Source organism: Equus quagga, chromosome 14 (genome assembly GCF_021613505.1).
Source record: "Equus quagga isolate Etosha38 chromosome 14, UCLA_HA_Equagga_1.0, whole genome shotgun sequence".
In the NCBI taxonomy this organism is placed as follows: domain Eukaryota; kingdom Metazoa; phylum Chordata; class Mammalia; order Perissodactyla; family Equidae; genus Equus; species Equus quagga.
The window spans coordinates 63,335,417-63,350,791 of NC_060280.1; the positions used below are offsets into that span (position 1 = coordinate 63,335,417).

The 15,375-nt window shown below is 39.8% G+C and overlaps 1 protein-coding gene across 2 annotated transcripts in view; it reads right to left on the minus strand.

The window, feature by feature from the left end:
• Positions 1–15,375, minus strand: part of CADM1 (cell adhesion molecule 1) — a 313,265-nt gene that overhangs the window by 15,131 nt on the left and 282,759 nt on the right. The window contains exon 9 of one of the 2 annotated variants that reach the window (XM_046685798.1): positions 8,717–8,749. The exons of the other annotated variant lie outside the window; for it this stretch is intronic. Within the exon in view, the coding sequence (XP_046541754.1) occupies positions 8,717–8,749 (33 nt within the window). The remainder of the gene's footprint in view (positions 1–8,716; positions 8,750–15,375) is intronic. 2 annotated transcript variants of the gene reach the window in all.

Sequence of the window (15,375 nt, forward strand, 5' to 3'; positions counted from 1 at the left end):
CCAACGAGAACACAGTCCTTTCTTAGGATCCTTGAGAAGATCCGATTGCCAGGGACACTGTCAGAGAGCTATTTTATTTAGTGTCAGGATCAGAACTGAGAGCGGATCACTCAGGATCAACATTACATTCTAGGCAGGGTGAAGGACTTAGCCACTCTTATTTTAAAAGAAAATTGGGCTAATGTTTCTGCAGCTTCTCTAGATATACCACAAAACAGAGGCAAAAATGAAACACTCCCTTGATGGGCCGGCTGGCTTTTTAATCTTCTATTTATCTCTCTAAATTCACTGGGATTTGGGGTTCATTTATCTATCCAACAAGTATCAGTCGAGTGCTGACTACACGTCAGGCATATAGCAGTGAACAAAACCAATATGGCCTCCCAGAGCTTCCACTCTGTGGGAAAATCCAACTGCCAGGCTCAAACCGGGACATGCTACATAACAGGAAAACAGGCATCCCTGAGGTTTGACAGAAGTACATAGTAGGCAATAAATCTACTGCATTTGGAAAGACTGGGTGGTACCATCTTATTCTCTCACTGGGTAAGACCTGTGGTTAAGGACTGCACCTCGACAACGGACATTCAAGGGGGCTGCAGTGACATCTCCTCAAGAAGGGACAATATGGAACCCTTCTTTCCAACAGGCTGGAGTAAGCGTCTACAGTCCCATGCCTTGGTTTCTCCATTGCAATGAGGAGGAAGGGCACTTCTTATCGATTTATTAAGAAGTGACTGATCAAAACGTTGAAGAAGCTGTAGCTGGTTGGCAGTGAAGTCCCACAACATCATGGGAGCTCATATAACTGTTTAGCTCTGACCATTTGAAATCTCCTCCCTCCTCCTTTTTAGGATATGCTTCTTATTCTGGATTAGTAACACCTAAATCCTGGAATCAAGCATGAAACCTACTTTTGCAACAGCTCAGTGTGCTGTGAAAAAGGTCTGAGGTGGATAATTAGTTTACATCATGGTGTGTGACAAAACAATTGCCCCCTTCCTCCTCCCTGCCCCTCCCCACCCCCTACTTCTAAGATAACTTGTGACCTGGCTTTTCTCGTCTATTCCACAGAAGTAAATGGTCAATATGAGGTTTTTTTAAAATAAAGATCTTGCCTCATAATCCAACATCCTTAAACTGCTTTGTAAGGCAACAAAATTTCTCTTGAAGCATTATATAGCTAGAACATAAAAATTAGTTTAAGCCACTGAACACTGAAGTGGCTTTAGTACAATCTCAAAGATGGCTTGACCTCCACTGCATTAACAGTATCAGCCCCAATCTGAAATACACATGCCACTACCAGAGGGAAGAGAGGTGGGTGGGGAGGAAGAAAGGGTTCATGAAAAATGGTTTTTCTTTAGTCTCAAAATCCACAATTGCTAATGGATTGCTCAGCAAACCAAATGGCCATTTTGTAGAAGTGGACAGAGCACCCACAGGTTGGACACAGCAGTGCCTTACCTAATGACTAGCCCTTACCTGAGAGGTCCTCACTGTCCAGTTCTTCTGCGGAATTGGGCAACTGAGTAAGGCCTTACAAGTAAAAACAAATCGTTTTTCTTTTCATTCCTCAAGGGACATAAACAAAACACTTAAGAACTGAGGATGAATTTCTTAAAAAACATGAGCCAAATCTCTTGCTATCTCTCTGCTTTTTTGGATAGCTCGAAGGTATTAATCCGTAAGTACATTTCTCCAATCATTTAATTTTGTTATTGATACACAATCGAGGCAGAAAGATTCCTCAGTCTCCACTTTCAAAGCACATGAAACCTGAAGGTGAATGTTTAAAATCACTCATCCATAACAGCATGCAAAAAGAAAAAAATAAAGCCTGTCAGCTGTCAATGCTCTGATCTCTCTTAAATACAAATATATTTAGATGTCACATACTGATGTATGTAAGTCTTATTTCACATTTTACTGTAAATTGAAATCCGTTGCCAATACTGACAAATACAGTTCATTATCAATTTATGATGATGTTGGATCACTTATTTCAGAATGGCACAGCATCTGCTAACTGCAGATTGCAGGCTATGCCTTCATCAGAAAATCTGATTCGCAAAATCATTTTTCAAGGAAGAGAATTTCAAAAATTAGTGGTATTCCTGAAAAATAAAACCCTCAAAGCTGAAAAAGCAGTTAGGTCAGGAGATAAGCCAGTGGGGGCTTGAAATACCTATCCGAATCACCACCAAGGCTGGCCAACTGGATGGCTCTCAGCTGGCTGCGGTTTGAATTAAAAGAGGTGAAGAGGGAAGGAGATAAACAATGGGAGGCTCGGCTATGAGATGGCTTCCACTTCCCCGTGCTTCATTTACCAGCTGCTCCTTTAAGGAAGCTTATTAAACACCACAAAACGTTAAGACAATTCAGGAGGCGTCTGCTCGTCCTTCACGTTCTGCTCCAGGGCCTCTCATTCACACAACAATTTGCTAACACTTCTCCAATGAGATTTGTCACTTTCAACGATATTTGTAGACCTCTTAGACTGCAAGGTCTTTGAAGAAAGGGGCACATCTTGTTTATTTTTTCTTCTTTCCCTTCTCTTATAGCCAAGCACAAAGTATACTGTCAGTAAGTATTTGCTGAACTAATGATTTGGGAGTAATGCTCAGTGAACCACCAGCCAGAGCAGAAAAGCAAGCAAAACAAATGCTCTGGAAACAAGCAATGTCAAACTGATCGCACTATTTAGAAAAACCCAAATTAACAGAAACAGTCATGTAGAAATGGTTAGTAAAAGCTTGGATTTTCTAAGTTGTTTTATAAAGAAGCCACATGAATAAAGATAGCTAGGCTGGTGCTGTGAAAGGAAGCCACCCTATCAGCTCTTGAATAAGAATTGCGACCCTCTACGATCCTTGGGTGCCAACATTCAAGGGCAGGTGTCAATTAAAAATGGGAAGATGCAAGTCCACAGATGCTCCCAAACTATGGACTTAGACAACTAAAGGAAAAGCAATGAGTAATGCAATAAATTATAGAGACAACTGAATAGGGATACTATCCATTTGTTCTTAAATCTGATTGGTTGAAAGCCTTCCTATTTCTAATTGGCTTTATCCATTGTATAAAGACTGATGAATACCATTATTTGAATAATTGTTATAAATGGGCAACATAAAGTACTTCACTGTAGTTAATTATGAATTTGCAGTTCACAGAAGGCTAATCCCTCACTTCTACGTGGCCCAATGAATATCAAAGCATTCTACATACGTGCTTGGCACCCACTGAACCATGTTAAACAAGGATGTTTCAAGTAGGCAACTTTACTGCTTGGAGGCTTGTTTCCTTGGGGAAGGCAAGAGAAAGCTAATTTTAAAATATAAAGACAAATATGTTTATGAAATATCATTGATATGCAAAGTATCCCATTAAAAAGTAACAGACAGTTGATACACACCTCATTAAAGATGAATCTGTCAGTTTTAATGGCATAAACTTTAAAATACAGCAAATCACCTGGAATCTACTGCTCAGATTCCATCTGAAAGTAGGAAGCCATTTAGGTTGGTGGCGTTAAATTTGTTTTTGCACTACTATTGTATTTCATGAATCTATAGTGCTCTGCCATAGTTGGATAATTTCTGAATAAATATAATTAGGAGAAGTTTACTGAAGCACTGAATGTACAAGTGAGGACAAGAAAAATTTGCCTCCTGAAATTGCTTTGGCTTAGGTCGTTTTCTTTCATGTTAAAAATTATACACCTCTCATTTTCTCAAAGAAAAAGACAAAGATGTATTTTATGAAGCAGAGAATATTCTTCAAAGGGAAACTTCACAATTTAACAATAAGTGGGAAATTACTTCTTGGTTTTTCTCTTTAAACTTTCATATCATCCGTTAAAGCTCGTTCTCGTCACTTCTAATTAAAATGTATTCAACAAATTTCTTTAAACTGTCTTACACAAATGGAGGTTTACTTTTGGTCCATATGGGATTTTTTCCTGAGCAATTGATAAAATCCTAAGGTGCAAACATGATGATTTAATGTGGGTGCTATAATTGTCTCTTATGTGGAGACGTGCATTTTGCTTCTTCCTGGTCCTCCAATGTGTTGCACACACCCCAGGACTTCTGCAATTGCTACTCCTCCTTTTCAACAGAAATCACTGCCTTCTAAAAGTGGTATGCTGTGGCAATTTTAAACCAGGTTAAGGAAAACCTCCAAAATTAGAAACAGTAAGAAATCCCAGAGATATTTAAATAAATTCAAAGTCAAGTAAAATTGAAATACTTGTGGGTTCAGTTCATCAGTTTCATTTTTTCAGAAAACTTCAAAGAAGAATGATCAAATAAAACCTCTAGGGCCCTACTACCATTCCCATTACGAAAAAGTAGGCGATGGTCTCTCTCTTACCTAAGCGGCATACATCTGATCACTTGGCCATATTATGGAAACTGTTACTTCCATCACCAGCCATAAGAGTTCAGACGCCCCCGGTAGTTTTAATCTAAAAGCTCAGTCATCCTGTTCTTCCTGCTTTGTCAGCTTTTGTGGAGAGTTTTTCCCTTCTTCCCATTAGCAGAAATTTGGTTCACGCCGTTAAACAGTAGCACATTGTTTCCGAGCTGCATATCAAGGCTGAAACACAATCTTCAGGTCCTGCAGCCATTCGTAAACCTCTTTAGCTTTGTTCTTGAGCAGAACACACAATGTCTGCAGAGTCCCTTGACTGAATGACAGCCTTTGAATGCCACTGTCGTGTACTCATACAGAGAGATGTGCATAGAGGTACAGACACAGATGGTGGACATAGAGGTTGTAATAATGCGCACTGCTGGCTATTTTTCTTTAAAATGGGCTTCAGAATTTCCCCACAATTGAATAGAAAGTAAGATAAGAATTTCATGTGCTTTTAGAATTCAATCATGGCTGACACTACTTAAAGGCAGATCCATGGGGCAGTTACCTAAGGGCAGTGGACTAGGGTGTGAGCATGTCTCAGCAAGGGCCAAATATTTTGAAACCAAAACTGAAAGTGAAAAATTATTTCTGAGGGGCTCCCAGTTTGAGTCTTACTACCATTACATACTGAATTAAAAACTGTTTAAAAATTCATTTGGGATATACAAATTCATGAGATTATCAGCCTCTAATGTATCAAGGGGTGGAAAGCGAGAGGGCAGCTAGACTTGAAAGTAATAAAATAGGAGAGATTGAGAGAGAGAGAGAGACAGAGACAGAGAGAACCTCAAACCCGGAAGAAGCCAGCTGACTGCAGTGCAGCAAAAGCACAAGCACTATTCCAGACCATGGGCATGCTGTCACCCAAAACCTCACACAGGGGAGGTGGGTGGGGGAAGGGAGAGGGGGCACAAAGGGCTGAAAAAGAACAAGGCACAAGACACTTACAGAGAAGCGCCCACATTTGAGCAAACAAATAAAAACCATCACACGCACCCACACATCAATAATCAGAATAACGATGACACCATCCGTGCTTTAAGTCACTCATGCATTTCTGCCATCAATTTCAGACCATGTGGTACCAGGGTTTGGCAGAGTGTCTTTTGCATTGCTCAACATGCATACACAACACAAGAGTCTTCCTGTCCAGGCCTGAAGGATGAGCTCCAAAAACTCAAATGCTCAAGATCCTTATTCAGAGAAGATCCCTTCGGTCACCCTGGCCTAAAAATCCCATTCTTACACTCATTTATCTTTACTATCAATTAGATCCTTAAAAAGACATTGTGGCTGATTGTTGTTTGGTCTCTTTTTGGAGAAAATCCATTTGATTTTGAATCATGCCCATGCACTTCTAACCTTCCAATACATGCTTATTCCAATCAGATATTGCTAAGAACAAATGGTCAACATACATAAACAACTGGTATACTTCATACATACTCTAGCAACACAAGCTTGAATAAAACATTTTAATGAGTCTTCAAAGGGAAAGCTCTTTGTAAAATTATTCTTTTCCTTTTTATAAAAGAGAAATATGGAAGGAAATCCAGTATGAAAATTTTTAAGACCAGTAAAATGGTCACAACTGGCTGACCTAATACGTCTTGTCATTTAAGTTGAGAAGTTATCAAATCACATTTTTCTAGGCCCAGAGCTCCATAATGAAGATCTCCAGATTATTCTCAAATGAATCCAAGTCAAATGGTTGCTGCACCAAAGAAATTGGGTTTTAGCCATAATTCACTTGAATAAAACCATCTCTTTGGAAATCGGGTCCCTCACTTTGTAATTTTCTCCATATTCTATAACCTTTTCTATCCTGACAACTGACCTGGAAGACTTTTCCCCTCTGTCAGGTAAAATTCTAGATATTACCTTGGCTTTCATTAAAGCTTTCTGCTGTGGGCTGGAGATTGTGTTGTTCAAAAGAGTGGTAGGACTCCTTTGGGAGGATGCTATGAGGATTTTAGACAAGTTGCAGAATGCATTTATAAATGCATTATACAGGGATTGACCTGGGTTATCACTGCTCTCCTCCTGCTGTTAAGGAATCGTGTTTATATATATATATATATATATATACACACCATACATATATGTATATATATATATGTATGGTGTATATATACATGGCTATTCTTATTTCCTTTTTTTCTCCCCAAATTTCTTGGCTCTAGGTGTATTTCTCATGCACTGCCAGTCAATAACATGCTATTGAGTATCACTGTCTTGAACACTGTCCCCGAACTAGTAAGACAGTGACTGCTTCTCATAGTATTCAGGCACCTATGTCCTGTCACAGGAATGCTATAATTCCAAGTGCCTCTTTATTATACCACAAAAAGAGAACACCTTCATTTTCTCTCTCTCCAGAGGGAAAGACCTGATCAAAAACAGTATCCTAAAATCAGGATTGGCCCCCAAATTATCTTCTCATTTTTTAGGTCAGGGGACATATTTCCTATTTGAAAAGCCCACCCAACTCTAAGACCTGCATCCACTAGAGTCACTTAAGTACACGGATTTTACTGGAGGGACCTAAAGAGCAGAACTCTGGAGTCTTAGGAGACAAATGATCAATATTTCTTCAAAGATCTCACAGAATTCAGGAATCTTATGGTTACATTTGACTCAGTAGTTAATTGTAGGAAGCTCAGAACTTAAAGATTCTTAAAAAGAATAGAACAAAATCTCTTGAACTGCATTAAAATAGTCTTAAAGCTCCGAGAATAATCGATAAAAGTCAGGAAGTGCTCAATTAATGATGAAACCTACAAATAACTAAGCTTAATGGAGTGCAGTGCCTGAGATGTAGCAAGCACCATGGGGCATTACCTTAGCAAGTGGAAGTTTTATACCTAATTGATTTCTCATGATTGTTGGTGTATTTGGCCCTTTAACTTATTTTATGAACTTTTCCCTTTGTGCCAATGACAGGAGGAGGCAGGGGAGGTGGGAGTAGAGTGAGGAGGAATATACTGCTCCATACCTAAGCTTGTTTTCCTTTCTCAAAATTCCTCATCAGCAAGTCCAAATATGGGGCTGATCTGCTAAGCCTCAAGGCCTGACCTTGAAGGACAGTTCACATGACGCAGGTTTTGCTTAGAGATTTCCAAACGATAAGTCCTCAAATGAAGGTCTATTTAAGGAAGTCAGTCGTGCTAGGAAGAGATGTTTCTCTAAAAGTTGAACGAACAGTACAGGGTTGGCTGATCACCTCCCATCATTTAAATGATAGATTTCAACCCTGCACAACATGCAAAGTGATTTAAGCAGGCCCTTTACCAAATAATTCCCTTGGATTCAATTATTAAAATTTAGCCCATTTTTTAAGTAACATATCTTTCTCTAAGAGCATAACTTCACCTGGGTTAGATTTGAGCTAAGTAATAAAGGAATATGCAGATGAAACATGATTCTAATTTTCTGATTGGAGAGATGTAGAAAAGTTAATAGACTTATTCCAACCTAGTAAGTCAGTGGTGAAATTGGGAAAAGGATTTCCCAAGGCCCCCTCCTGAGCTGTACTCGCTCGGTTTTCATCACCTTTTGGTTGATGAAAATCTTAACCAACATTTTAGTATTTTGTCTACGAGATACTCACAACTGATGATTTTCTTTTAAGTCCCAGTTAACGCTGTTAAAATTTACATACGGTATCATTCTGAGTTTGGAGAGGCTTCCTGCCAAATGTTAGCATCCACTTTTATGCACACAGAGATTAAGGGTGAACCGGCAAGAGGCCGTGGAAGGTAAATATGACTGGGAACAGAATTAAAAGAAGAGCAATGATCTTCCTCATCGCCAACTCATGAATTTAAACAGGGATCTTCTGCCTTGACCTGTCCTTGAGTTCCAACCACCAAATGACACAGATGACTCCTCTTCAAAACGTACCTGGGACTCTAGCCTATAAATGAAGAAAGCAACTGGGCCTTTCACTCCAACGCTACGATACTTAGGCATATTTTGGTTTTTTTGAAGCCCCTTGTATTTCGATGTCTGGTGGTGTTATATAAATAGGGACTTCGTGCAACTGAAACGCCTGCCGCTCCCGGCAGCCAGTGAGGAAATGGCTCGTCTCAGATGGTGACCAGTGGCTACTGAACTCACAACAGAAATGACAAGACTCGACATCCTTTCAAGCCTTAAAAACTACAGCATATTTATGAGATCAGTCTACTTGAAACATGATTTCCCTTGAAGACTACATTTCTCTTTTTCCCAGCTTGCCTTGCCTCTCAGCAGTACTGAGAAAGTAGATAAACAGTAATGTGATACCAACCGTGAACTGCTGGTTCTGTCGTCGCCGTTGTGTCTACAGACGGGAACAGAGGATTGGAGGAAGGGAAGAAACAGGAGGAACGGCATGCAAAAAAAGGGAAAATGGAAAAAAATGGAACAGATAATATATGAGCAAGCTTTCAAAGAACATCGCGTGACAAGCAATAATAAATGAAAAGCAAAAAGCATTTGAAGTGAGTTGCACTGTTTTAAGACATGCCTTCAGCTCAAAGCTGCGAGCCAGTGAGGAAAACAGTAAATTCTTTGGTTCTGGGGGTCTCGCCAGGACACATCTACTTGCTAGTCAATAGTCAGGGGAACATGCAACGTGATGAGAACACCAGTGCAAACTCAGTGACTGGGAGATGGCTCTTAACGCATCGAGGCTCAGGACTGTAACGGCAAAGCTCGGTCGGAAGGCTGGCTGAATAATGGATTCATACATTCAAACATTGCCTTTGTTTTAACCCAACCCACCCAGGGAACACAGGCTTCATGACCGCCAATTAGACGTCTTTGAATCCATCGCACTTTTAGTATCCTTTTACGGCTTGTGCTCAGATGCCTGTAGATGAACATACGGGTCCAAGTTTTCCATCCAGTGTAATATGTCAGCAGAGTTCAGCTGGAAAGTTCAATTAACTGGGAGGCCACGGGCATGAACATGTTAAAGGTTTTCAGATTAGTTTCTGTACACACACACACACAGATACACGCACGCACACGCTAATCCATTCTTCACTCTGCAGATCTTACTGTTATAATCTAAGAGCAAAGGTCTGGGATGGAAACACCCAAGCCCACACAATTTGCTAAACACCACTTCTAACCACGTGACATTCCAAAAATTAAAGTCTCCAGCCATTCCTTTGCTCAGAATTCAGAACTACATTCACTATCGTGAGCTGCCAAGAGTCCTGCCTTCATGGCTGCATTAGGAGATGGCACGTGATTCTTTTCATTGCCAGTTGCACTTGGGGTGGAAGAAAATGTGGTTTGTCTCTTTTCTTCTTCTATTTCTGATGCTGTTCAAGTTTTCCCCTTCTTCGACCAGGCTTCCAAACCAGGCTTGCTGTACGGGCTCCTCTTCACAGGAAATTCCTCAAGGGGCTCAAGAAATTTTCTCTTTATTTTTGGCTACAGGGGGAGTGGGATAAATAACTAACAAAATGCACGATGACATTCTTTTTCCAGAGTCGTTTTAACACCACTCTTCAAGCCAACTTCATTCCAATGTCAACCCATCTGGCCATGCTGTAATTTTCAGTTCTACACCTCTCGAAATGTTTCCTTCCACTATCCCCTTCTGGCCAGAAAGGGGTGGTGACACTGACACACGAGCTAGTCATCTAGCTGAAGTGGGATTCTGGGTTAAAACTGCAAAAGTTATCTGTCCTTTTTTATAATGTAGCTATTTGGCTGGTAATTATTTTCATGAGTTCTGGAAACTCCAAAGACTCTTTCAGACTCGACACAGGCAATGTTTAAATGCACTGGAATGCCAAACGTAACTTTTTTTTTTGGGGTCAAAAGAGCCTGGTGCTTCTGATTTATAAACATGACACATGAATTCACACCAGTGTTCCCCTTCAGTTGGCATGCTTTCCTCAAGACCCTATACCATAAAAAAAACTGGAGCCCTTCTAAGGAGCCAGGATTCACAAGAAGTCTGAGAGGCCACTGAGGCTTAGATAACTTATAGCTGAGTTTCTGAAGAACAGATGAAGGAAAGAAAAACATAAAATATACCGCATAAGAATACAATACTTACAAGTCAAGTCTGTATGCATAAAATAGCAGCAAAAAACAATAGCGAAAATTGTACAGTTGAAACATCTCTACACCAAATTCTCATGACACAGTTGACACATCTCCTTACTTGAAATATCCAAGTCAAGGGTTAGTCTGAGGTGCTTTCAATTTGAAGGGTAAAATCAAATATACATTTGTACAGAAACACTTATACACATGTTAATATATTTTATGGCTAGGCACTGGCTCCTTTCTGAAGTCAAAAAAAGCAACAAACACTTTGGCTCATTATTTTTGTAGCAGTGCTTCTAATATGCTTTATTTTCACAGGTAAATCATTAGTGTAAAATGAAAAGAAGGGGGCAGAGTAAAACCTAAAGGGTAGAGTCCTCAAAAATAGTAATTTAGCATTAACCAGTGACTCCCAGTTTACTATCCTCTTACATCACAACATTATGTCAGCTTTCTGACGAAATTACACTAAGTGAAGCTGAGTGTCAGCTTCGATGTGGGCACTGGAAAAATAAACCCAGGAGAGTTCACAGTGCAGCTTGCTTCCCCATTCCGGGGATGGGAAATCCATCAATTGTGCCCAAAAGGGGAGGAGACAGGGATGCTGAGAAGGAAAAAACATGTTCTAAAACAGTTGAAAGCAAACACATGTTCAAGTCAAACAGCACAGTTACTGCAGCTGGGAAACAGTAAAACCACGATCAGCAATGGAGGAGGAGACCGCACCAGAAACACAGGCTGGCTACGAAGTTTAGAACAAGACTGAGGGTGTATCGGGGGAGTCGTGGATTCCATTTCTCCAAGAGCATCTGGTGTGCTATCTGAACAGAGGCTATTTCAAGTAAAGAACTAACAAAAAAAAAAAAAAAAACATTCTTTAGAAGTGACTTTGTGCTCCCCGCAGGAGAGCACTGTGACAGAATGTAATTCTCCTTCATAATTGCATTATGACTTCATGCCGAAACCACAGACACCCTGGCTCTGAAGTGAGTGCAGCTCTGTGAAGTAGGATTTATTAGAGTATCTTAATCAGAAGACTGGAGAGATGTGCAAGCCCACCCCTGTGAATCAACTTGTGGGGTCACTATATTGTTTGATAACATTCTACGTGTACAGGCAAAATGCAAATTATAAATTTCCAATATGAGTTATAAATGCTGTAAATAGCTTGCAAAACGAGATTGCCTAATTGCCCTGACAAAGGCTTTTTTAAACTTCGTTTTGTTGTTGTCTTTTATTCAGCTGGGTCTATGAGGAAAACAGGTCACAAAAAGTTGAGTTGGACTTATAGTGTTGTAGGGCCATGAAATTAAAAAGGCCTGCTGAGCTATTGTCCCTATTTTAATTTTAATTACCATGAGGGCAAATTTATTGTACATTTATTTTATACAGTCAACAAAAAAACCAATCCCATGTTCTTGCAAACCCAGTAAGTGTGTACGGTCTTAAGAGTGAGTCTCTGGCTGTTTTATGCACATCATCTAAATGAGGCATCCAAGGGTGGGCCCCACACTGCTGTTTGGAAGACACACATTTCACTACATATTGACTCCTCTTCTTTGTCTCCCAGCCATTCAGTTTATGGGACCCTATCTTGAATAAACGAAACATCACCTCTATTTCACGTTACGGTATAAGATATTTACAAAATGAAAAGGCTCTGAGAATGCGTGAGATTAGCGACACCAGCCATTTAACCAAGTCCCAAAAAAAAAAAATTACTGCATGAGAGGCAGCTGGGCAATATTTAGTTGAAACAGTCATGTGTAAGCTCCACTGTGGCACATTCTAATCCTTTCATATGGATTCTCTCCAACTTAGAATTGTTCATTGAGTGTGACAGACCGGGGGTTTAAAACTAATCCATAAATTAGTCCGTGGTCTCAAACACAACGGGTGCCATAACTGAAAATGAAAATCCTAGAACAAAATTAAATTCACAACCTTAAATACTTTTTCTTCTCCAATTGCTCCGTGGTGCCCCTGCTTTACGACGCACAGATTCACTGCAAGGCTGCATTTTGGGGTGTGAGTGGGGTGTACATTAAAAAACGCAGTGTCAGAATCTGGGGAACCCAACGTGCTCAAAAGCAGAGCTTAATTGTAAAGAATTTAAATTCTCACGTTTTGATTGTCATAAGCTTAAAAGAAAGCACACTAAGCAGTCCAGACATATTTTAATACACTTTCTCCCAGTTTGTTTTCTGAACCAAAGTCAATAAGGAGCCAATGGGTTTTCTTAATTGAATTCCCCTTCAGTTGGTGTTATGCAGCTGCTTTAAATCTGGATGCCAGGGCAGGCAAGGAATTCCCCTGACAATTTTATTTTCATAGCTGTGCTGTGCTGGCCAATATATATTAAACATAGGGTTTTTTTCCCCTTTAATTAATTAATTTTTGACTTATTTGAAATCTATTGAAAGCAAAAATATGTGCTGGAAAACTAAACTTTGAAATTTATTTTCTACTGGTTTCCCACTAAATTTTCTTTCCATCTATGTAATACTTTAATTAAACTCCCATTTCTCAAGGATGGGAGAAGTGGATGGGAACAGAACTGAAGCTAAAAGGTCCAGATAGGAGAGCCATGACAGAGCTCGCTTTCTTCTTAACGTCATCTTCCCTTTGAGGGAAGACACTGTGCACCCCAGAACAGCAGGAAGGGGAGTGGGTATTTGTGCTTTTTTGGGTTAGGCAATTTCAAGTTTTGTTAAAAGCTTCTCCAGAATTGTTCACTCGTGCTGCTGTGCCCCTGAGATCTTTTCATTTGCAAACCAGATGTTCTGAAAATAATAGGAATCTGTACAGTGGTTTCATTTAACAAGGAAGACAACTCTTACACCATGTTGTGTGTGAATGCTGGGAGGAAGGAGGGACAGAAGGGGGAGGAAGGCAGACGGGAGGAAAGAAGAGAGTGTTGCATGGAGGGTGACGGTGGAGGGAAGGAAGTGGCTCCAGAAATCGTAGCTAATACTCATCTTGTGTTAGACATTGGAGGGCCAAGTCCTTCTGGCTAGTCTTTTATTTCTCGCTCCCGAGATAGCTCCCACTCTCAATTTCTAATCCTGAGAAACCTGTATTTATCATCTTATTTTTTTTGCACTGTTGATAAAGCTTTAGTATAGAAACATGTCAAGTCTTAATAGCTTGTGGGGTTTTTCTTTTCTTTCTTTTTTTTTTTTTTTTTGCTGAGGAAGATTCACCCTGAGCTAACATCTGTTGCCAATCTTCCTCTTTTTGCTTGAGGAAGATTTGCCCTGAGCCAACCTTTCTCCATTTTGTATGTGAGCCACCACCACAGAATGGCTGCTGACGAGTGGTGCAGGTCCACACCCAGGAACTGAACCCAGGCTGCTGAAGCGCAGCATGCTGAACTTAACCATCAGGCCATAGGGCTGGCCCCTTGCTTGGGTTACTTTTATACAAGGAGCATTAAAGTATGAAAATTATGATAGAAGGCATTAGGAAAAAATCTCACTCACTTCCCATCTCATTCCTTTTTTCAAAAAATGCAGAATCAGGTGACCTTTATCACTGTAGTGTTTTAATTTTATCTATCCCTCATAAATCAATATGGGTCAAAAACTGGTTGGCTATGATGCTATTTGTAACAGGTTTATAATCATCACCAGAATAAAAAAGTATACACTTAAAGACAGTATGAAAAAAATGCTCATGTACTTTTGGGGCAAAAACTTGAAACGGTGGCTCATTACATAAAAGGTGGATGGTGAGTACTTACTGGTACCCTAATAATATTCCTGTCACCAGGCAAACTGGCATATCAGTAGCACTCGATAAATATTCGATAAATGATGAATGAAAAACAGTCTTAATGGAGTAGATGCTAACTCTAGAAAAAAGGCAATTTAGTAAACATTTTAGGATGAAAGATGTGTATTTCCTAGCAACAATGGCTTAATGTATGCCCAGAACATAAGTACACACAAAACATACACACATGGAAGATAGAAGCTTGAAATCAAGTTAGGCCTTCATGCTTAGTTTCCAAAAAGCCATCCTTTCTTATCCACATTCTCTCCATTCTTTGATGGCACAGACCAAATCCTACTTCTCTTGTGATGCTCTCCTCAGCATCGAGTTCCAGTGTCTATACCTATTCTCTCAACAATGTCTAAGGGGTTAGAAGAATTTTCTGTCTCTATAGGCACTAGCATAGTGCTGTGCATATTATGAGGGCTTGATATTTGTTGAAGGAATGCCTAAAAGCAGACAAGCTTATACCCCTTGCACCATGCAAATATCAACAGCACAGAGTAGGAATCATTTAGCTGAGACCCTGGTGAACAGACAGCTCTCTGTCGAGCAGAGCAAAGCTCTCTATTGTAATTGAGATGGTCATGTCATAGAGTTAGTCTTAAGCACAGGTGTACTTCTTTCTTTTATATTTAAGAAGCTGAAAACATGTGCTAGGGGGTTGAGTTTCCCCAATTTGGCAAATTCTACAAATATCACTGAAGGATAAGGGCCGTATTCACCTTATTGATTTATGTGATTTGATCCACATTACACACAAAAAGCTTAAGATAGGAGACTATGAAAGCCAAAATGGTAATGTGAGCCCAGGGGTGGGACTTTCTCCAAGGTATACTGGGTTTGAGTGCTTAGATGCCAGTAAGAAAAACCTTGCTGTTTTCTTTTCCAAGAAACACAAAATATTTAATTAAATATGTATTTTAAAATTTAGAAATGACCTACTTCATCCTTATGAAAGGATTTTTAAACGTGTTTCAGAATTTGGCCCTATAGCCCTTCATTTCTTATTCTAAGGTGATTTTAATTTTTTAATTTATGACAGTCACATGTGTCGTGTGACCTACAAGTTGAACTCCTCCCAGCCTGAGTTTTATGCTTAAGCTCCTAAAGGCGTTAAAA